Source organism: Lycium barbarum, chromosome 12 (genome assembly GCF_019175385.1).
Source record: "Lycium barbarum isolate Lr01 chromosome 12, ASM1917538v2, whole genome shotgun sequence".
NCBI classification, from domain to species: Eukaryota; Viridiplantae; Streptophyta; class Magnoliopsida; order Solanales; family Solanaceae; genus Lycium; species Lycium barbarum.
Genome location: NC_083348.1, coordinates 57,844,910 through 57,868,088, shown reverse-complemented (window position 1 = coordinate 57,868,088; position 23,179 = coordinate 57,844,910). Strand labels below are relative to the sequence as shown.

Sequence of the window (23,179 nt, the reverse complement as noted above, 5' to 3'; positions counted from 1 at the left end):
CTGCATTCTCAACTCAGTTCATATACCGCTTTAATGAGTGAACTATCCAACCAGCAATGCGAATATTTTCACAATCAAGTCGCTTATGAAATAATTACGGGTGAAAATCATTTACACCCCCCAACTATGCTTTAAAAATGAAACTCCCTCCTCAACTTTGAACAATAGGTTTTCTCCCCCTTTTATCATAATTGACTTTTTAAAGGCCTATATTACCCTTACATTATCAACTTTTTTTACTTCTTTAAAATCATGATATTTTTTTATTTTTTTTTAATTTATGAAACAAATTTCTTATAAAAAAATAGAGAATAACATAGAAAAAAGTAAGAAATACTAACTGAGTTTATAAGTTAATGATGTTCTACAATAAAATAAATTAGCAGAATAAACAAAAAATAATTTTATTAAAAAAATCAAGACTTTAATATTTATTTATACAAGTGAAAAATAGCAGGTCGTAATAAATTTATAAATATATAATGCAGGTAATGCAAAAACAATTATAAAATAGAGGCAAATTTTAAAAATGATTTATTTATACTGTAAATGAATTTTATTACTATAATTTAATAAATAGTTCATTAGTGACAACCAAAACTTGTTTATTTATATAAACAATAGAGAATAACATAGAAGTGAAATTTAAATATACACACATGCATGTACATACATACTGCATATAATATTGAAATAACAATCATAAAAAATAGCATTAAGTTTGTTACAAATTCATAAAAGTATTATTCTATGTATAATATTAATGAACTTAAATAATAATCTATAAATACATATATTAAAAAAAATATTATATGTAATATAAAGATGTATTACATAAATGGAGGATTGAAAAAACAAGAGTGAAATAGTTATTGTATAGGATAAAAAAAGGGGGGGGGGGGGGGGGGGGGGGGGAGGGTGTGTATTGTTTAAAGTTGAGGGGAGAGTTCGATTTCTAAAGCAAAATTGGGGAGTGAAAATGATTTTCACCCAATAATTACAGGTAAATATTATTGATATAGATAATCTAATAAAATCGATAACTGTTTTGCAATCACTTATAATTACGTTATACTTGGCCTTGTGTAAATATTATTTAATTTAGACCATCAGTAGCTGCTAGAACTTAAAATATATATACACACATTTTGAGTCGAAAATAATAGTGGTCTTGTGGTTGGAATTGATCCCTAAACCCGACACAGTAGGTGATCTTTGAGAAAGATAAGAAACCCATACATAAATAACTAACTAAAATAAGATAAAAGTTAGCAAAAGCTTACTTGCTACCATAATTTACCAAGTCACGTTTCGCCAAAACAGTCAAAAAGCCATTCAATGAAAGTTCCAAATCAAATTCCTAATTTAACAAATTTTATCTCATGGTTGTTGCTTGGATGAGTAAGATACGAAAAAAAAAAACATTATTTTGTGCCTTACACAACTTACAATAATTGTGCGACCCTTTTTTTTTTTTTGGGTTCATAAGTAGGTGGACCCAAGTTCTCACACTTTAAGAATCACATACTTGTGGTCAGAGGCGAATATGAGATTTCTGAAACATGACTTCACCACTATGAGCTCGTTTGGATGGACTTATGGCTTTTGCCTTATTTTTGTTGTTTTAGCTTAAAAACAAGTGCTTCAAAGCACTTTTTTATTTTATTCAAACACTACAAAAGTACTTAAAAGCTATTTTGACTTAAAAACACCTAAAATAAGTCAATCCAAACAGGCTCTAAAAAAATTAAGTGGAAATCGATACTTAGTCCTCTAGGTAAATAATTCAACTTTCAACCAAATGTATCATTTAGCCTTTTTGTAGCATGAGTTCCAGCAGATACTAATATACAAATTTTATAAAATATATACATAAAATACCTAGTTCTATGGAGAGACAATGAGTTCGCGTGCTCCAAATTTTATACCTAAAGTCGCCCCTGCTTCTAGTCCACTAACTTGTGAGATTGAAAAAAAGCCTCACATCACTCGTGAGGCAAATCTTAAGAAAAAATCCTCACACAACTATTATCACGTGTATGAGGCATAAAATAAAAAAAAAATCCTAGAATACACTCAAACCATTAGATAGATGGCAAATTGGATATTTGTTAGTACAAGTGAGGTTCATTTGAGAGGACTGCCCTTATAAATGAAGTCACAGGAGGCACTCTACCAGAGTCTTAATTAGACAACAAACTCCTTAGTCTCTTCATTCCAGCTTTTTTAACTAAAAGTCCTCACTGCTATCTTTCTCCCATAGCTAGCTACACATTTTATCCACTTTCATTTCTGCACCAGAAAGCAAAAGCAACAAGAACAAGAGAAACACTCGGAGCCAAAAGAAATAATTATGACAAGCAGCAAGAATCCTCAGAATGATGATCAAATGCTACTTATTTCTCAGTACTATCCTGGTAACTACACTCAACAGTTACCTCAACAAGGTCAGTACTATGACTTTGTCTTTAGGATTTACATATACTTGTACATATTAACGGTGTATAAAACAGTACTATATATCAATATGTTTGATCAACTTATTTTCAGGTTACTAATTTAATTCTTTTTTATGATAAATTACTTTTATATATTATTTAGATGACCTGATAGATAGTATAAAGATTTAGTGTATATATATATATATATATATATATATATATATAAAAGTTAAACTCTTATTTTGTTAGTACGAACCTGAAAAGTACTATTATTACTTGAGTTTAATTTTTATACATTGAAGCATTAGAAAAAAATTACACTACACCAGATCACTTAAAATATAACTATTAATTACTCCCTGAAAAATGAGATAAGTAACGTGAAAAATAAGAAAAGTTGCATGTTACAAGAGGTTGATTAATGAGATGTTTATTATAGGAGAGGCGAAACCAAGGAGAAGAAGAAAGAAGAACAAAGGAGAAGCAAGTGGGGTAATGATGAGGAAGAGAAAGCTTAGTGATGAACAAGTGAATATGCTCGAACAGAGTTTTGGGAATGAGCACAAACTTGAGTCAGAGAGGAAAGACAAGCTTGCTTCAGAGCTAGGACTTGACCCGAGGCAAGTTGCCGTGTGGTTCCAGAACAGAAGGGCTAGATGGAAGAGCAAGAAGCTGGAGGAAGAATACTCTAAGCTCAAGAATGAACATGACATTAACATTGTTGACAAATGCCGTCTTGAAAATGAGGTCCGTCTCTCTTTTCCTTTTTTTTTTTTTTAATTCCGAGTTTAATAACTATTGATAGTGTAAAAAAAACTTGTATAAGAATATAGGAGTATTGGTTTCAATTCTTAGAATTTGTTTGCGAAAACCAAGTACAAGAGTTTAGTTGGATAACTAAGATTTAGAGATTAATGTTTATGTGATCCTAAAAGCATATTCCATCTACTTTATATTATAATATTACGGTATTTGACTGAATATAAAATTTAAATTAATTTGACATGGATTATGTTAGTGATGGTGAAAGAAGAATATTAGAGTTCAATTTGAAAGTTAAACAGTTTAATAGTAAAATTTAAATTAATTTGACATGGATTATATTAGTGATGGTGAAAGAAGAATATTAGAGTTCAATTTGAAAGTTAAACAGTTTAATAGTATGTTACTTGAAAATCTTGAAAGCTGTTAGAAATAAAACGTCAACTAAATTGGAACTTTAAAAACTGGGAATAATATTTTTCTCCATCTGATGTTTGATCTCTAATTAAAGGTATTACTAATCCCAATTTGCGACGGAAAATCCACTTTGGAGATAGAGCGCTCTTTACTTAAAAGTAATTCCATTTTAGTGATCTAACCGATCAAAAACTCTTATGAAAAATATCAAGAAGTACTTACCACCTAAATATAACTTTTGGTGATAAAAGAAATGAGAATAATGACTTATAAATTAGAACGGACATATTCATGTAAATGCAGGAAGCAAAATGGACATAACAACTTAAGAAATCGGTACCTATATATGTGTCCAAAAGAAGATAGCAAAATAAAAATAGAGACATGTCATGTATTGACAAGCATAGAGCCACGGTGTGTTGCGTGTGGATATATTATTATAAGAATTGAAGAGAAGAGAAATCAATTATTAAGACGTACGTGTAGCGTATGAACCAGTGAAAAATTGACAAAGAAGGAAAGAAACTTGGAGACTGCCACCCCCTAAAGCAGCAAAAGTTATTACATCCTCCAATAATTTATCCTTCGTACACCATTCTTTAAGGTAGCTTAGTACAGCCCCTCTTCTGGAGCTGCACATGCCAATATGCTATTTCTTCACACTTGGACGTCCCAGATTTTTAATCCAATCTAATCTATACATACTTCTAGTGAGAAGTAATACTTATAAATTTAGTGGATACAAGTTTTTTAACTACTCCTAAATATCCATTTTTTAGTTTAAATTTATAAGATCAAAAAATTCTCGTTATTCTTGAACTATATGCCTATAAAACTGAGAAGCATAAATTGAAATGGACGGAGTATTATATTATTAAAAATATTTGCTTACATTAATTGTTCAAGTCGAAACAATGCCAAATACTACATTTGTCCAGGCTGGCCATTTAATTCGTACACTAAACTTTTGATAAGGGAGTTAAACTATTTATACACTGACAGTCTAAAAGAATTCTTACCCTATCAATCTTTTACAATAGGTTAAATTACCCTGGAAAATGTAAAAATATTTCATATATTATCTGTCTGCGTATATAAGTTAAACCGATACATAATTTTGGTGCAGGTTTTGAAGCTAAAGGAGCAGCTGTCTGAAGCAGAGAAGGAGATACAACGGCTGCTGATGGACGGCGTTCCGAGCAATAGCCCAACTACTTCATCACTCTCAATGGAAGCAGCCATGGAACCTCCTTTTCTTGGGGAATTCGGATTGGATAATGGATTTTATGCACCTGAAAACACTTATGCTCAGGGATTGGAATGGGTTAACCTGTACATGCCATATCACATGTGATTAATTTAATATTCAACTTTTTAGTATTAAGCCCGCAAAAATCTATGTATATGTAGATAATGACCCAACTAATTACTATGTCTGTACATTAGTCTTTTCACCGTTGGTTTACTAGTGTGTGTTATTGTTAGTATTTGACTAGCTAGGAGCTAGCAAGATGGAATATACTATAACTTGGCTTTTCACGTGGTGTCTATATATGTTGCAATGTACAATCTTCAATTTCGTTGTCATACTAATTGATTAATGACGTCCTTAATCGTACGTAATATAATTTGCATCAAACTAGTTCAACGTAAATCCTGTAAAATAATGAGAGTGATGGGCGCTTCTGTTGCTTCTTACACTAACTAACTTCTACCATAGCATAAAGCTTGAGAATTGACCGGAAAAGGACACGCTAGCAAATCACAACTAAAAAGGCTTCTTACTTTTCTTCGGACCTAATCCCTTATATAATTGAGTGTATCATCAATATATTGATTGTGTGTGTGTCTATATTGTTAGTACGAACCTTAAAAGTAATAGTATCACTTGCGTTTAATTTTTATACATTGAAGCATTAGAAAAAAATTACACTACCAAATCACTTAAAAGATATCTATTATAGATCGTGAAAAGTAAGAAAAGTTACCTGTTACAACAGGTTAATTAATGAGATGTTTATTATAGGAGAGGCAAAACCAAGGAGGTGGAGAAAGAAGAACAAAGGAGAAGCAAGTGGGGTGATGATGAGGAAGAGAAAACTTAGTGATGAACAAGTGAATATGCTTGAACAGAGTTTTGGGAATGAGCACAGACTTGAGTCAGAGAGGAAAGACAAGCTTGCTTCGGAGCTAGGACTAGACCCGAGGCAAGTTGTTGTCGGGTTCCAGAACAGAAGGGCTAGATGGAAGAACAAGAAGCGGGAAGAAGAATACACTAAGCTCAAGAATGAACATGACACTTGGAGTTAATCAAGACTCCGTTAATGAGTTCTATGATTGAGAAGAAGAAGAAGAAGAAGAAGAAGAAGATTAAAGAAAAGAAGAGATGAACAGTTGAGAGAAGAAGAATTAAGAACATTGTATTTGTCACGACCCAATCAGTGGGCCATGACGAGTACCCGGAGCTTACTACCGAGCACCACTCATCATAGAGCAGGCGGAGTGTGAGAAGTGTAAGATGGAGCTTCATTATGGGACTCACCCTCGTCTACGTGTACCGGCGGCTCCTATTCAACCCGTCTTCCTGCCACAGTCTGCCTTTCTGGGCGGCTGTTGCTTTTCTCTTTACCGACAACGCTGAAACCATAATGCACAATTAGGGAAAGAAAATCTTATAACATAGCTCTATCGCACGATCTATGGAGAAGAAGAACGGTCAGTTTTCCTAAATGCTCCACAGCCTCTTGTTTATAAGTGTGGCGCGCTTCACACCCATAAACAAGACTCTACTGGACACGGCTCGTAGACACACCCTAGGACAGAACTGCTCTGATACCGCTTTTGTCACGACCCAACCAGTAGGCCATGACGGGTACCCGAAGCTGACTACCGAGCACCACTCATTATGCTAACCATCATACCCAGCCTGTACACACGTAATCACCAAGAAAACACACACACACATCTATATATATATATATATATATATATATATATATATATATATATATATATATATATATATATATATATATATATATATATGCATACTTAAGCCCTCACGGTTGTAAAAGAATATATAACAATATACACTGGGTGATCATAAGACATCCACTACCCACACATATGTATCCACGAGCCTCTAACTGGAGTACTGAACATAAGGACGGGACAGGACCCCATCGTGCTCGAATATATACATGGAAGAACATATCAAAAACTGCACCTTCGGAGTAGGGAAGTGCTCCTGTGCAAGCTGATCAGGCTCCTAAGGATCTGGACCGTCCCTCTGTCTACCTGTGGGCATGAACACAATGTCCAAAAGAAAATGACGTCAGTACGAACAATGTACTGAGTATGTAAGGCATATACGATACCATAATAAGGGAACATAGAAAGCATAAGAAGAAAAGATAATTGTAGTTGCTTGCCTCTTGAGGCGGAATCATGCATGCTTACTTTTACCTTTCAAACATATCACATATACATACATAATCTATCTAAATCAGTAACATCATTAGCCCGCGTCCGGGCCTCCCGCGTCCGGGGTAGTCATATCACGCCGCCCACTAGTGGTGTCATGTCCGGCCAACTAGGCACGGTGTTAGCATATGCCGCCGGCCCTAGCGGTGTCATGCCCGGCCATCTAGGCACGGTGTAATCATATGCCGCCCTCCCTAGCAGTGTCATGCCCGGCCATCTAGGCACGGTGTAATCAGGCACATGTACTTATCATGAAGCGTGCATAAGAGCTCAAATAAAAGTTGTACTCTATCGGAGTGACGTAAAGTCGGGAACCTCCGATTACATTATGGAACATCATCATCGCTATGCCTCGCCTTGAAAGAACTGGTATCATGAGGTGAGGCAACAACAAGGATTATACATCAATGAATCGTAAACATAGGATATCTTAAGCTCGTGAAGGCATCATTATCATAGAACATATCTCATAAGAAGCTCTTAAGGGTCTTTAACTTTTATCTTTAGAGATGTAAGAAGGTCATGGGAATATAGGGGGAAGATTTCACAATGTAAGAGTCATGCCTTTGAAAGAAGGGGAATAACCTCACATACCTTTATATCTTTTTAACTCTATTGCCTACTTGCTTGCCTTTCGAGCTCACGATGCTACCTTCACGAGAATTTGTACTAAAATTAGACAACCGGAAACATATTTAAGCTTAAGCTAAAGCAACTAAAAGAATATGGAAATTCGGTGACACTTCTTTTGTTTCGACAACTTCTTCCATGAAATAAGATAACCCTCAAACATCCATAAGAACACTCATGATAACATAATCAATAGGTTCTTTAAGTTAAACATTGTTTACTTCTTAAATCCACCTTCAAGATCATCCATAACCGTATCTATATTACAACATCATATTCATTCTCATAAAATACTCCTTCAATATTGTTCATACTTCAACACCAAAGAGATTCTTGGTTTTCACAAACCCTAGAGATTATCCTTGCACTTGATTCCACAATTTTTTGGTGTTTACTCCTTGATATCCCTTGGATATATGATGATATGATGAGAGAATTTTCTAAAACCTTCGACTCAAATCTGAAAATTTGGAGCTCAACTCTTCTATTTATAGCTGAAACTGGAAAGTTTCAGAGAAGTGGTTCGACGAGCGGGTCGACGGTCACGTCGATGTGTCGACGGTCCGTAGACTTGCTCCGTCGACCTGCTTCTGCAGACCAGAAGTTGCAAGGTCCTATTGAAGGCGGAGATCGACGGCCCGTCGACATGATCGACGGTCTGTCGATAATGTCTGGTGTCTACAGACTTCCTTGAATCTGCTCAGCCTGTGTCGGTTCAATCCGTTCAACTTCTAACCCCATAAATTACTAGGAATACCTGCTGGTACACTTGTGCATAGGGTAAGACACTCTCTACCTCAATTGTCTTTGGAAATCTTAATTAGAGTCCTTAAGTATCCCTTCTTACTAGTAAGGACACCATATACACCTTAACCTACGTTAGCCTATTCACCGCACAATGACATAAAATTTTCCGAGGTGTAACAGTATTGACGTGTAAAAATTAGTAGAATCATTAAGTGTAAGATTACAATGTAATGCGGTCTATATATACAATGAGAGATTAACAAACTAATATCAACTAATCATCCTACTATGCTTAACTGTTTGATCTGTTTTCTTCAACACTCCCCCTAAAGTTAGGTGTCCTAAAAATGTTCAACACACCTAACTTAGAATTAAGATAGTGATGTTGTACTCTTATGAGCCCTTTAGTGAGCGAATCTGCTGGCTGGTCCTTGGTTGAAATGTATTGAGTTTGTACCTTGCCTTGTTGAATCTTTTCTCTAATGAAATGGCAGTCAACATCAATGTGATTTATCCTCTCATGATAGACAGGGTTAGCAGCTATTTGTATAGCTGATTTACTATCACTGTAAATGCTAACTAGTAATTCAATCTCAACTTCCAACTCTTGTAACAATCCAAGCAACCAAGTGAGTTCTGAAATAGTTATTTCCATGCTTCTGTATTCTGCTTCTGCAGTATTTTTTAGAAATAGTTGTTTGATTCTTTGACTTCCATGACACTAGTGATTCACCTAACTTGATCAAGAACCCTGATATAGACCTTCTAGTATGAGTACATGCTGCCCAATCTGCATCACAAAAAGCACTGATAGACTAAATAGGACTGCTTGACATTAACACTCCTTGACCAGGTTATAGTTATATGTATCTAATAGTTCTGAGTGCTGCTTTCATGTGTGACTTCTTGGGATACTGTAAATACTGACTCAATGTTTGAACACTAAAGGAAATGTCTGGTCTTGTAACTGTCAAGTACAGCAGCTTTCCAATGAGTCTTTGATAGGCACACACATCTGTCAGTAGTGGATCTATGTTATTATTTTTCTCTAAGTGATCATCATATTCTTTGGTTGTCAATTTGACATTTATATCAATTGGAGTCTGAGCTGGTTTGGATGCTGAAAGACCAAGTTTACATATCAATTCTAATTAGTACTTTCTCTGATGCATTATTATACCTTCTTTGGATCTGGAAAATTCAATGCCAAGGAAGTACTTCAATTCTCCCAAGTCCTTCATCTTGAACACTTGTTGTAATGTTGTTTTGGCTTCTTCAATTAGACTCAAGTTGTCACCAGTTTATCATCCACATAAACCAGGTTAATTACAGTTCCTTCTTTGGTTTTCCTTATAAACAGTGAATGGTCATATTGGCTTTGAACAAACTTTAATCTTAGTAGAGCTTCTGCCAACTTAGCATTCCATTGCCTAGGGGCTTGTTTCAGTCCATATAATGATTTTGTGAGTCTAAAAACTAGTTTGTACTCCTCCTGTCTCACAAAACCTTGTGGAAGATCCATGTAAATTTCATCATAAAGGTCACCTTGCAAGAATATTGCATTGTACACATCTATTTGATGAATGTGCCAATTCTTAGATGCTGCAAATGACAATACTGTCCTAACTGTGACTATTTTAACTACAGGTGAGAAGGTTTCCTGGTAGTCAATTCCTTCTTGTTGACTATAGCCTTTGGCAACTAGTCTAGCTTTGAATCTCTCTACTTCTCCTGAAGCTTTGTACTTGATATTATAGACCCATTTGCAACCAATAGGTGTTTTCCCTTCTATTAAGCTGACCATTTTCCAAGTGTTGTTGCTCTCAGAGGCGAACCTAGGATTTTAAGACCGGGGGGGGGGGGGGGGGGACCATTATCTTAACATACACAACAACAAATTTTTTAATGTCGACTGAGGGATAATACCATGTCAGACCGGTCACTAATAGCATAGCAGTGGCGAAAATACAAGTATATAGGCGAAAACTATTATGTTGGAGCTAAGATTTGATCTCGGGTGGTGACCAGTGAGCACTCAGGGAAACTCCTACTAACTGAACTACTTTTGTAATTATGTTTGAGGAGTTCTTTTAAAATATATCATAATTTTTCAGGGTATATATATATATATATATATATATATATATATATATATATATATATAGGGTTTTTTTCAAAGTTGGGGGGCAAGTGTCCCCCCACCAAACACATTGGGTCCACCCCTGGTTGCTCTGCAATGCATCAATCTCGTCTTGTATTGCTTTCACCCATCTTGGATTCTTAGTAGCTTCCTTGTAAGTCTTTGGTTCTGAGATGGAAGAGAAAGCAGATAAGTAACTTTGATATTTTGTAGATAGTTTATCATATGAAACATAGTTTGATATGGCAAATGAGTGTAGTTTGATATGGAAAAATCATTGTCCTGATTAATAGAACTTAAGGACACAAAGTTCTTCATCCATATTGGGGGTTGTTTGCCCCTTGTAGAGGCTCTAGTCTGCACTGTTGTCCTTGGAGGTTGAACTGGCATATTAACTGGTTGATCTGCAACTGGTTCTGGTACATGTTGCTCTTGATCTGGAATATGTTATTGTATTTGATGTGGGTATTCATCTAATTCTTGACTCTGTTGTTGCTATAGCTGACTTGATAGTTCATTTGTAGCTTGACCATGACCTATTTCTGTAGTAGACAACTCAATACTGTGATTAGTAGTAATTGCATATTCAGGCTCCTCAAAGCATGCACCATCAATCTGTTTAAATATAGGTGTATCAGGAGTATTATCCTTAAAAGGAAACACTGCTTGTTTGAACACCACATCCCTATTAACAAAGAAGGATTTGTTGTTTAAGTCATACAAGATATAGCCTTTTTGAACCTCTAGTAGCCTATAAACACAACAGGTTTGGTTCTAGCCTGAATTTTGTCTATTTGTTTAACAATTTTGGCATGACATAAGCATCCTAAGACTATAAAGTGATTTAATGAAGGTTTTCTACCATGAAGTTTCTCATATGGTGATATGCCAATTACAGAAGATGGCATTCTATCTATTATGTGCACTACAGCTTGCATACAATATCCCTAGAATTTTAAAGGAATATGAGCTTGTAATCTTAAGGCTTTTGTAACTTCTAAAATGTATCTATGTTTCCTCTCAGCTACACCATTTTGCTGAGGGGAATAGGCACATATTCTTTGATGAATGATTCCTTTAGCCTTAAACATTGTACTACACAAGTCATTCACAAATTCTGCACCATTATCAGTTCTGCATATTTTTACAGTTTTATTAAACTGAGTTTTGACAAATGCTAAGAAGTATTTCAATATCACAAACACATCAGATTTCAATTTCAACAAGTAAATCCAAGTAATTCTAGCGTAGTCATCAAGTATTGTCAAACAGTACTTGAAGCCATCAACAGTAGGAATTTTATAAGGACCCCAAATATCCATGTGTACAATGTCAAAACATTCAGTACTTTTTATACTACTTGCAGGAAATGGAAGTCTAGTCTGTTTTGCACAAGGGCAAACAATACACTTATTGACTATTTCTACTATACTGTCTTTTTTGCTAGAAAGTAATTTGTGCAATACTAAGGAAGATACATGCCCAAATCTCATGTGCCATAGACTGATTTCTGATAGACTAATATCCTGATTTGTTTTAGCATCTAGTACTACATCATTTGAATATTTTACAGATGACTGATTTAGTAGATATAGGCCCTCTTCTTGTCTACCAATCTCGTTCACCTTCTCACTTGAGAGATCCTGAAATATACAGAAATCAGGATAGAATAAGGCTGCACATCTTAGTTCCCTAGTAGCCTTATAAACATACATTAAGTTCTACTTAAATTGAGGCAATAAGAACACATTTTCAAGGGTACTTCTTGGTGAAATTGAGATTGAACCAGTGTAGGTGTTGACACCCAATTTTGTCCCTCCTTTTTATTTAATTAATTTCACTATGCTTCTCAGTCCTGAAAATACCCCAAAATGAGTTTGGAATATTTTCTTTCATTATTACACTAATTTTCGAGATGTTATTTCTCTAATTTAAGATCATTTTTATTGTTTCTTAAAAATGACCAAACATCATATTTTATAATTTAAAAGGACTAGACATCATTCTTTACAATTAAATTACTCAAAAAATAGTGTTGATATTCCTATATCAATATTGGCGTTGGCATTTTTTCTTTAATCCTATTTATTACTATGTTGATCATCGTTTATTCTATTTTTAACTAAATACGTATATTAAATTACTTGTATTATAATTTTCATATGTACACAATTTTTGAGAATTAATTAGGACAAAGAAACATATTTTAATTAGTTCAAAATGAAAAGAAATTAGGATGATTAATTCATCTACATAATATTGGGCCAATTCCCTTCTCCCTTTAACAAAAATCAGCAGCCCATAACCCCTCAGCCCAATATCCAAATGACCCGGCCCAACCCCTACAACTAAGTCCCTAAATCAGTAACCAAACAGCTCCTCTTTAACCATTTCATCCGAACCAAACAGCCCTTGTTTTCTCCTTCAACCAACAGCCCTAACGAAACCCACCCCACCGCCGCCGCTCTATCACTTCCATCGCTGCCTCCACTGCCACCACGTCCCCTTCTGTTTGACGTGGTGGCAGAACTGAAAAGAAAAAGCAATAGGAGGTCGTTTCAACCTCTGTAGAAGAGGAACGCGATGAACCGCTGGTTTCAAGTTCGCCTCTCCTTCGATCCGGTGGGTATAAGTTCGTTCAGCCCTCAATCCCGAAAACCATGGAGAAATCTCCAAATTCGGAGTCCCAACGAATCCACAGCCATCAAATCTTATCTGAAAAGGTGATTCTTTTCCTCCTGACCATAATTTTTATCTTTTTCCAGTCATTAGAGATTTTTTCCTTTTTTTTTATCTCTTTCAAAATTCAAATTCAGCATTTGAGGGAGCCGTTAACCCCATCCTTTGGTTATAAATAGAGCTCATTTTAGGCTGTTGATAGAGGCAGGGAATTGCAGGGAATTGGAGAGAAAACTTTTATTTTACTCTAAAGCTGAATTGGAGAATCCCTTTCTTTTTCATAAGTCTTCGTAACTAGAAAATCCGTAATTCTTCCTAAGTTCTCAGAAAATCCTGTTTTAACTCTAAGTTCTTTTGGCTGTATAATTTTGGTTATTCTCGGCTGAGCAAGGACCATTTCGAGTGGATTCGGAGACTCGACGACGACGTTAGCCTCAGTTCGCTGTCACAAAGAAGGTAATCGCATTCGTCCTTCTTCGTCTTTAATTTGGTAGAAGTGGAAATGTAGTCGTTCAAGTATTTCCTGCCGTTTATTTGGTTTAGTTGGCTGCTGGAATATGCGTCCTCTCTTCGTTCGTTGCAAATTAGTATAAGGCGACTAGTTTCGTCGAATATGTGTTTAACCTCGTCGCTTGGCTAACTCTATGTTTCAATCATTTTTTTTTAGTCCGTGACGTTCCTATTTCTAACATAAATCAAAAAAAAAAAAATAGTTCTACTTCTTTTCCCACAGAAATTTGTAATGTTATCATGGTTGAGGTGATGGGATATTTCTTGTTAAACATATTTTGAGTTGGAATATAGATATATATGAAAACTTCTCCTCGTTTCATTCTCGGTTTATAGAATTAATGTGTAGTCGTTTGATTATTTGGGCTGGTTCATTTTTTCGAGTTCTGTACATCTTTTGAGTTTTTTTTTTTTTTTTTTTAAAAAAAAAAAAAATATAGTAAATGAGCCATTTTGAACGTTAGCATGTGAAAGGCTAATAAAAACTAAGGGCACTTAGCGAAATACCATTGATTCGTTAACTTGTCAAATATGTGATTAACTTGGTCGCTCATCTAGTTTTCAGTTCTAACATTTTTTCTATGAATACTCTTAAAAACTATTTTTGTCATGACTCCGTGTAGAAACCTATATGTGAATTTATGAAGTCTTATAACTAGAAAAGAAAAGGTTATTAAGTTCAATCAAATAAAAGGGTGATGTTTTGTTCGAGAGAAAAAGTTATTCTTTTAAGGAAAGTTACTGTTTTGATATAAAAAGAAAGCTACTGTTTTTGACTAAAATAGCTACTGTTTTTTGGGCTAAAAGTTACTGTTCCGATTAAGAAACAAAAAGTTACTGATTTTTGGGGATTACACTTGTTGACCATGTAGTTTGAACAACTCCGTCGCTCGTCTAAATCTTTGTTTGAAGTACTTATGTGGATCTATTTTTGCCGCATTTAGTTAAAAACCAGCGTATAAAATAACATGCAATATTGTTATAACTTAAGATAAGAGAGGTATCGATTTGATTAGTGAAAAGGATGTGATTAAGTGATTCAATACTTGTTTGTTCTTATTTCATGCATTGTGATTAAGTGATTCCATACTTGTTTGTTCTTATTTCATGCATTGTCATTCATGAAGGCATGTATTCAGGATCATTCAATTTTCCATTTTTAAGAAAAAGTGCTAATTTGTTTAGATCGCAAAATGGTGTTATTATTGATCATTTTTAATTAAAACGCTAGTCTGTGGATTATTTGATCTTGGGGCTGTTTGGTTTGTTTTGCTTCCACTTTGTATCCATGTTTCAATCTTAGACGATGAAAGCTACTATTTTTGGGGGTTGGAAAGTTGCTGTTTTGACATAAAAGAAAGCTACTGTGTTTTAGGCAATTTTCACCTCATTTTGGGACTGATTTACTGCCTGCTTTTTTGTCATTTTTCTACTGTGTTTTAGGCCATTTTCACCTCATTTTGGGGCTGAAATGGCTGATGCATTACTGCCCACTGCTGTTCCGTTTTTTTTGGAAAAATACCACATTTTTGAAACATTTCGGGAGGGGGAAATGGCTGCTGCATCGCTACCCACAATGTTGTGTTTCTTGAGGCCATTTGCTGCTGCGTTGTAAGGCCGTTCGCTGTTGTGTCTTGAGCCAAACGAGCACAATATTTTTGGGGAAACATATGCAATGTTTTGACCAAATAAGTGTAGTTTCAAAGCTGTTTTGAACAGCTCCTACACTCTGATGATTCATTATCATGTTATGTTACTTCCTAGTGAGCCAATGCTGCACTTGTGATATTTTTACTGATATGAACAGATGCTAAGGGCTGATGAAGAGTTGTTTAACTTGAGGCTCCACTTTTAAAAGAACGGATTTCTGTACTTGATTGAATGTTAACTGATTTGAACACTTAAAACTTGCATAAAAAGGGAGTGGGACTGCTATACTCAAGTCCGGGTGTAATTAATTAATATGCTAAATCATTTTTTTTTCTTATATGTTATTTTTCCTTACATTTGATTCCTTTATTTAGCTTTTATTAATTAAAGTTATATAGATTCCTTTTTCCTTGTTGAGAATTGTTTCTAATCCTTATCTTTATTTTTTCTTTTTTCATGAGGAACCTTGGGAGCATTTGGAGTTATGGCAACTCCAGATTCTGCCCATATCAGAGAACCGCCAGTTGCAGGATTTAATTGCTCATGTCTAGCGTCCCCGTCTTCCTTCCTTCGTGTCTTCGTGCTATCATATATATACATGTTTATATTCTTGACTAACATTCTTTTATGGATTGTATTTGTAGCATATTTGTTTCTCGCTTGTCTATGAACTTGCGGAAAAAAAAAATGGTTTAGTATGATAGTGAATTTAGTCATTTACTTCCCTTCCCTTTTAGATACCAATCCTGATTTAGAGTGAAAGACATTTTACTAATCGTTTTAAGGGAATGTCTTTTAGTATATTTTCTAGATTCAAATTATCTTCCACAAGGAAATAAGCTGATGTTCTTCTTTTCTTTTACGAGGACACTGCTCTAATTTTTTTAGTCACACTTGATTTCATAAAGAAGTAACAGATCTGATTTCTTCACAAAGCATATCGCACTCACGTTTTTTTTTTACACTCTTTGTGATCCCCAAACAATAAGTTTAATGGCGCAGATCTTCAGAATTGGGCAACGTCCTATCTAGTAGATTTAATCTTGAGGCCTAAGTGATCTTAACATGTGACCTGTACTTTTTTAATTTGCTATAATACTAACCCATTGGAACAGGCCTAATTCTTTAAGTTTAATACAAGGAAATCATATTAGGATCCAAGTATAGTGGTCCAAGTATTTTTCAAGAACTACAAGGTATATACTCTACTTTATATACAAAGATCCTATTTTATATGTACGTATACTATTCTTACTTTAAATATCTTTAATCATCTTATCGTCACATGCATACGTATGTACGTTATATTATAAATACTTATCTTTAGTATACATTATATACAACAATCATATTATACTCTATCTTCTAAAGTATACATACGTACTCTTTTGAAAACAATATATATATTTCTAATACATACATTTTTAAATAGGTGATAATAAATAAGAAATAATCCCCCTCTAGTATTAATTAAACTAAGTTTAAAGACTGTCCTTGGATAGGCTCTGAGGGATGCTTAACACCTTCCCCTCGGGGTAAATAAAACCCTTACCTAGAATCTCACAGGTTTCAAAGACTAAAAAATGGAGTTTACTTTTTATAAATGGTTTCCTAATATTTCCTAAAATTAGGTGGCGACTCTGAAAATTTACAAAACCAGAGGAAACATAGTCATAAGTTGTGTACTAGTTTTAACCGTTAAAAATAGGGCATGACAGTAGGTAACCATGGATATGTCTCCATTTGGTAAGTAAATAAATTGGTTTTGGATTCTTAGCTTTGGTTATAGATGACTTATTCAACGTGTTTATATCAAACACCATGTAGTTAGTATCCCCAGTGTCTATTATCCACTGTACTATCTTAGCTAAGCATTCATTATCAATACCAGTAATCTTACCAGTTGTGTTACCTGCAACATTAGCATTTGCTGAGAAACAGCTGCTCTTGTTTAGCATCTGCAGAATCTGATCAAACTGTTCTTTGGTAAACACACAGGCTCCAGGCTGATTCATGTTTGTCATTTGTGATGTCTGATTTTGATTCAGCAAACCTTAATACAGACCAGTGACATGACCTTCATTCATTTGATTTGTTTTGATTCTGTGCAGATGGTTCAGCAAATGAAGCATTGTATGCAGCTGAATTCCCTTGGTTATTTCCAGTACCATATTTCCTTTTCTTAAAACTAGGGGGTATCCAACTATCTTATAGCAATTTTCTCTAGTATGCCCTTTCATCTTACACACTTCACTCTAGAGATTGTAGTCTCTTTTGTACTTTGGGTTACCAGCTTGATTACCATGATTTCCATTTCTAGAGTACATAGCAGTTGGTTCATACTGATTCATAGTTTGACTACTACTAGCCCTGGAATACACCCTAGCCTGATCAAAATGACCTATTGTATTCATAGCATTAGAGGGACCTGCACCAAGAAAACATATAGACACAAAACTACTTGTCCTTTAATTTTCATCATTTATTATCATTGCATATTCCTGATTTACTAAAGGCAGTGGATTCATCAACAAAATTTAACTCCTAGGTTGTGTGTAAGACTCATTCAATCCCATCAAGAATTGATACAACTTCAACCTTTGTAAGTATGTCATAAAGTATCTTGATTTCTCACAGTTACACCCAGACCCAGGGGATGGAACTAGAGCCTCAAACTCATTCCACAAACCTTTGAGTTTGGTAAAATACACAGAAACATACATGGTTCTTTGAGTTAAAGTTGCTATATCTTTATGAATACTAAAGGTTCTTGAACCATTAATTCCATCAAATCTTTCTTTTAATTCTTCCCAAACAGCCCAAGCATTTACTGCATACATCACCCCACATAATAGATTGCTAGCAACAGAATTCATTATCCAAGATAGCACAATTGCATTTACTTTATCCCATTTGTCCCAAAGTTCTTCTCTAAAATTTTCTTTCTTACAAGAACCATCTAGTAAACCCAAAATTTCCCCGTGAACGTACAGTGAATAGATTAACGAAGAATACGAATATACGATGTTTTAATAAGAAGGGAATGACGTTTGACGACCCTAAGTAAGGTTTCAAAGGCAATTGTAATAAGAGATAGGTTATGCTCCATAATGACTAATTAGAGGTTCTTAAAACGTGAAACTTGTAGATTTGCACTTCGGCCCAGTCGATCGTAAAATGAAATACGGACCGTAAAGTGGTTTACAGGCCGTAAACTGCCATGTCGTATTTCAACTTCCAAAACTTCAAATTTCTGTCAAATGCTTAAATGGTTAAATACGACTGGGAATACGGGCGGTAAACTGGAATACGGACCGTAAACTGAGTTCGTAAATCACCATGTCCTCAACCTGACTTTCTGGTTCTGTTATGTTTTAATACGCCCACAGAATACGGGCCGTAAACTGGTATACGGACCGTAAACTGGGTTTACGACCACTGTTGCACTTTCGACTACTGTTCATTCAATCAGATTTTAAGTCATTAAAAGGAGACCCAAGCTCATTAAATTCATTTCATTTCCATACCACTTCTCTCTAGAAACCTCTAGAATAATCTCCACTCTTCATCTACAAGAAAACAAAGGAAATCAAAGATCAATATCAAGAATTCAAGTGAATCAAGTGCATGAAACTCATCAAGGTTCATCCAAGCTAAGAAATTTCAAGAGAAGTGAACTAGGGTTTTGGTGCAAGAAGAGTAATACCACTCAAGGCTTGTTCCTACAACATCTATGGTAAGTTTTATGGTAATTACATGTTACTGTTACACCTTGGAAATTTTTTTCCATTGGTACGTAAGTGAACGAACTAGTGATAAGTATGAGTGCATGATGTCAATGAGCAAGAAACGACGTTTGATGGCCTTAGGCGAGATTTCGAAGGTACCCGATGTGAGATGAGAAAGTTGGCTAAATTAAGATGAGATATAAGGTGAGCAATGCATGTGCATGGACGTGGGTGATTAAAATGAGAAGTCTAAGAAATATGGGAAGTTGCAGAATTGCAACTGTCCAGTGGTCGTAAAGTGCTAGGACGGACCGTAAACTGATATACGGTCCGTAAACTAGCAGGTCGTAAACTGCCATGCAAGGCTTCAACTTTCTGCCAGCCGAGAAATGGTAAAAATACGACCTGGAGGACGGACCGTAAAGTGATTTACGACCAGTAAACCATGGTCGTAAATCACCATGGTTGCAGCCTAAAGCTTCTGGTTCTGATATGGTTAAATACGCCCATGATGGACGGTCCGTAAACTGGAGGACGGGTCGTAAACTCAGTTTACGACCACTGTTCACTTCAACACAGATTTTGCAATTCATTAAATAAGGGAACCAAGACTTGTTTTATTTCATTTCCACATTACACACCTTCTCTCTAAAACCTCTCTCTACATTTATTATCCAAGTTTTCAAGGATCATAAGTCATCAAAAACATAAAACAAAGTGAATCAAGAGTAAGAACATCATCAAAGGTAATCCAAGTCAAGAAATCCAAATGGAGAAAAACTAGGGTTTTGCTCAAAGTGGAGTATTATCAACCAAAGTTTGTTCCTACAACTTCTAAGGTAAGATTCATGATATTTACATGATGTTTAAGGTATTGGAGAGTTAAAATACATGGATTGTAGAAAATATGGTCAACTAGGTCATGAATGATGAATAGTGACATTTTGAGAAATAGTTTTAATTGAGTTATGAATGTTGTTGTGTTGTGATATGAATGTGTTATAAATGGTATTAAGATCATGACCTAGACACTTTAGACGAATAGACGAAGTTGGGTGTTATGACAATGAATGTGGGTGAATTAGAGGCAAATTGAGGAATCTAGATAACGTGAATAATGTGAATGACTAATGGCCATTATTATGATATTAATGAAGGTATAAACGCTAGCATTGGAAGGGAACGTACAAGTGTAGAATAGTTCGACGAAAAGGTATGTAAGGCTAGCCCTTCTTTCATAAGGCATGGTTCATTGGCCAAACTCTTAAATCCTCTATATGAAGTATATTGTATTCAAATGATTGACACACCGAGCTCATAAGCTCACGATCCTTGATGTGTACTACGATTGTACTACGCACCTAGTACGACGAGTAAGCCTATGATATAGAAGTAACGATAATGATAATGATATCAATAATGATGCTAAAGGTGCCCACGGGCTATTATACTTATATGTGCCTATGAAGGGCTATAATGAACCCCGAGCTTATAACGTCGGGTAGAATATATGTATATGAATATGTATGAAGTATGTATACGATTAAGAAACGCGCGTACACCTCTGCAGATGGTACGGATAACCCTGAAACCTTGGTAGGGCCAGGTATGAGCAACCTTGGGCCTTGGTTGGCCAAGTATGTATGAAACATTGATCCTATGAGGTCGGGTATGCTATGTAAATACTCTGTATATGAAATGACTATGTATATAATATGAATATGAATGTGATAAGACTATGTATAAGAATACGAATAAGGACATGTATACGAATATGAGCACAAGTATGGTACGAGTGCTATTATGGAATACGGATGATGACGTAGGTGTACAAATACGTATGAAAAATGGAAAGTCCTACGAAAGGCAGGTAAGTGCTATGACGATGATATTATTGTCTCCCCCTCCTATGCTATTTCATATGTTGTTCATGATGCTTATTTATTGATGTTGCGCATGCTTCACATACTTAGTACATTCTTCGTACTGACGTCCTTTTGTTTGTGAACGCTGCGTCATGCCCGCAGGTGCACAGGGAGACAGACTTGATCCATAGCTGCCTATTCAGAGATTACATAGAGAGCTCCATTTCCTTCGGAGCCATATCTTTTGGGTACTCATTCTTTTGTGTATATAATTATGGGCATAGTGAGGTCCTGTCCCGCTAATGTGATATGTTATACTCTTAGAGGCTTGTAGACATGTGTGTGTGTGGGTAGATGTGTTTGGCCTTGTCGGCCTATGTTTTGTATATCATTTTGTCGGCCACGTTGGCCATGTACATTTGATGCGGCCTAGATGTCAATTACGATATAATGGTAATGTCGCCCAAAGGGGCTAGTTTGACGAATGAATGGAAATGCATGTATAATTATGTGGCTCACCTAGATGTAAGCATAAGAGTAAGCTAAGAGGGTGCTCGGGTGCGCTAACACCGGGTGCTCGTCGCGGCCCCGAGTCGAGTCGTGACAAAAGTGGTATCACAGCAGTTCAGTCCTCGGGTGTGTCTACAAGCCGTGTCTAGTAGAGTCTTGGTTATGGGTGTGTTGCGCGCCACACTTATAAACAAGAAGCTGCGGACATTTTAGGAATAAATAACCTTCTTCCTTCATAAGAATCGTGCGATAGAGCTATGATGTAGGAAATTCTTGCTCCTAAATCGTGTGTTGTGTATTTCAGAGATGCCTAAAAAGGGAAAGACTACGGCAGCCCAAAAGGGCAAGACGGTGGCAGAGAAGCGGGCTAAGGAAGCACCGCCACCGGTAGTAGAGGAAAGTGAGTCCCAGGGTGCGGCTCAATCTCAGTCCTCCCAGACAGTGCCCGTCTCTGAGGAGCGTGAGAAAGCCTCAGCCCCAGCTCTAGCACCTCCAGCTCCTCCATCAAATGCTTCAGGCCAAGATGTAAAAGAGGTCATTACTTTATTGACTCAATTGGTTGCGGCCCAGGCTCAGAGGCACAGTTCAGGGTATGGTGATAGGGCTGTTAGTGCAAGAGCCCGTGATTTCATTACTTTGAACCCTCCGGAATTCTTTGGGTCAAAATCGGAGGAGGATCCCCAGGACTTTATTGATGGTATGCTAAGGACGCTCCGGTTGATACATGCTTCGGACACCGAGTCATTGGAGTTAGCGTCATATAGATTGAGAGATGTCTCGATTCAATGGTATACGGTATGGATGGCTTCACGGGGAGCAAATGCACCTCCCCCGGTATGGCAAGAGTTTGTTGATGCTTTTCTCCGTCATTATATGCCCCCAGAAGTTCGACGAGCTAGGGCCGATAAATTCCTGAACTTGAGACAAGGTAGTATGAGTGCCCTAGAGTATAGCCTCCTCTTTAACTCCCTGGCTAGGTATGCTTCGGCCATGGTAGCGGATATGGGCGATCGGGTACACGGATTTGTAAAGGGCATAGGGCCACACTTGATGGATAAGTTCTTGACTGCGTCCCTTCAGGACGGTATGGATATTGCACGCATTCAGGCACATGCTCAGAACTTAGAAGAAAACCTACAGCAGCGGAGAGGCGAACGTGAGCAGGATAGGGGCCATAGCAAGAGGGCCAGATCTTCAGGCCCGACGAGTGATTCCAGAGGCAGACACAGGCAGCAGTTCCCTAGACATTCAGGCTACTCTATGACCAGTGCACCTCCACGGTTTTCAGGCCAGAGATTTGATGGATCTGCTCGATCGGAGTCGAGCCCGAGTTATTCAGGGCCTCAGTTTAGAGATGATTCAGGCCAGTCAAGGCCACCTGTACCACGATGTTCCCAGTGTGGGAAGCAGCATTGGGGTCGACACCGATCGGGTTCGGATGTTTGCTATTCATGTGGTCAACCAGGCCATATCATGCGCGATTGCCCCTCAGTACATGGTAGAGGTAGGACCCAGTCATCAGGGTCGGTAGCCGGATCTTCGGCATCTATACGCCCTACGGGGCCAGGTTCACATGCGCCAGTCGGCCATGGAAGAGGCAGGGGGAGAGCTCCCGGT

At 36.5% G+C, this 23,179-nt stretch overlaps 2 protein-coding genes and 1 long non-coding RNA gene across 3 annotated transcripts in view; all 3 read left to right on the top strand.

The window, feature by feature from the left end:
- The first annotated feature begins 2,177 nt into the window (after positions 1 to 2,177).
- On the top strand, positions 2,178 to 5,157 carry LOC132624815 (homeobox-leucine zipper protein ATHB-40-like). Its single transcript, XM_060339535.1, has 3 exons — positions 2,178 to 2,447; positions 2,881 to 3,188; positions 4,747 to 5,157. Exons 1-3 carry the CDS (start codon positions 2,354 to 2,356, stop codon positions 4,972 to 4,974), a joined length of 630 nt encoding a protein of 209 aa, XP_060195518.1. The 5' UTR covers positions 2,178 to 2,353; the 3' UTR covers positions 4,975 to 5,157.
- A 476-nt stretch (positions 5,158 to 5,633) lies between these two features.
- LOC132624279 (homeobox-leucine zipper protein ATHB-40-like) overlaps positions 5,634 to 23,179 on the top strand; it is a 42,022-nt gene continuing 24,476 nt past the window's right edge. Inside the window, exon 1 of the mRNA XM_060339083.1 lies at positions 5,634 to 5,918. Coding sequence (XP_060195066.1) covers positions 5,634 to 5,918 — 285 coding nt within the window. The remainder of the gene's footprint in view (positions 5,919 to 23,179) is intronic.
- On the top strand, positions 13,021 to 16,260 carry LOC132621721 (uncharacterized). The gene is made up of 2 exons (XR_009575643.1): positions 13,021 to 13,755; positions 15,921 to 16,260. It is a non-coding gene; the product is annotated as an uncharacterized LOC132621721 (long non-coding RNA).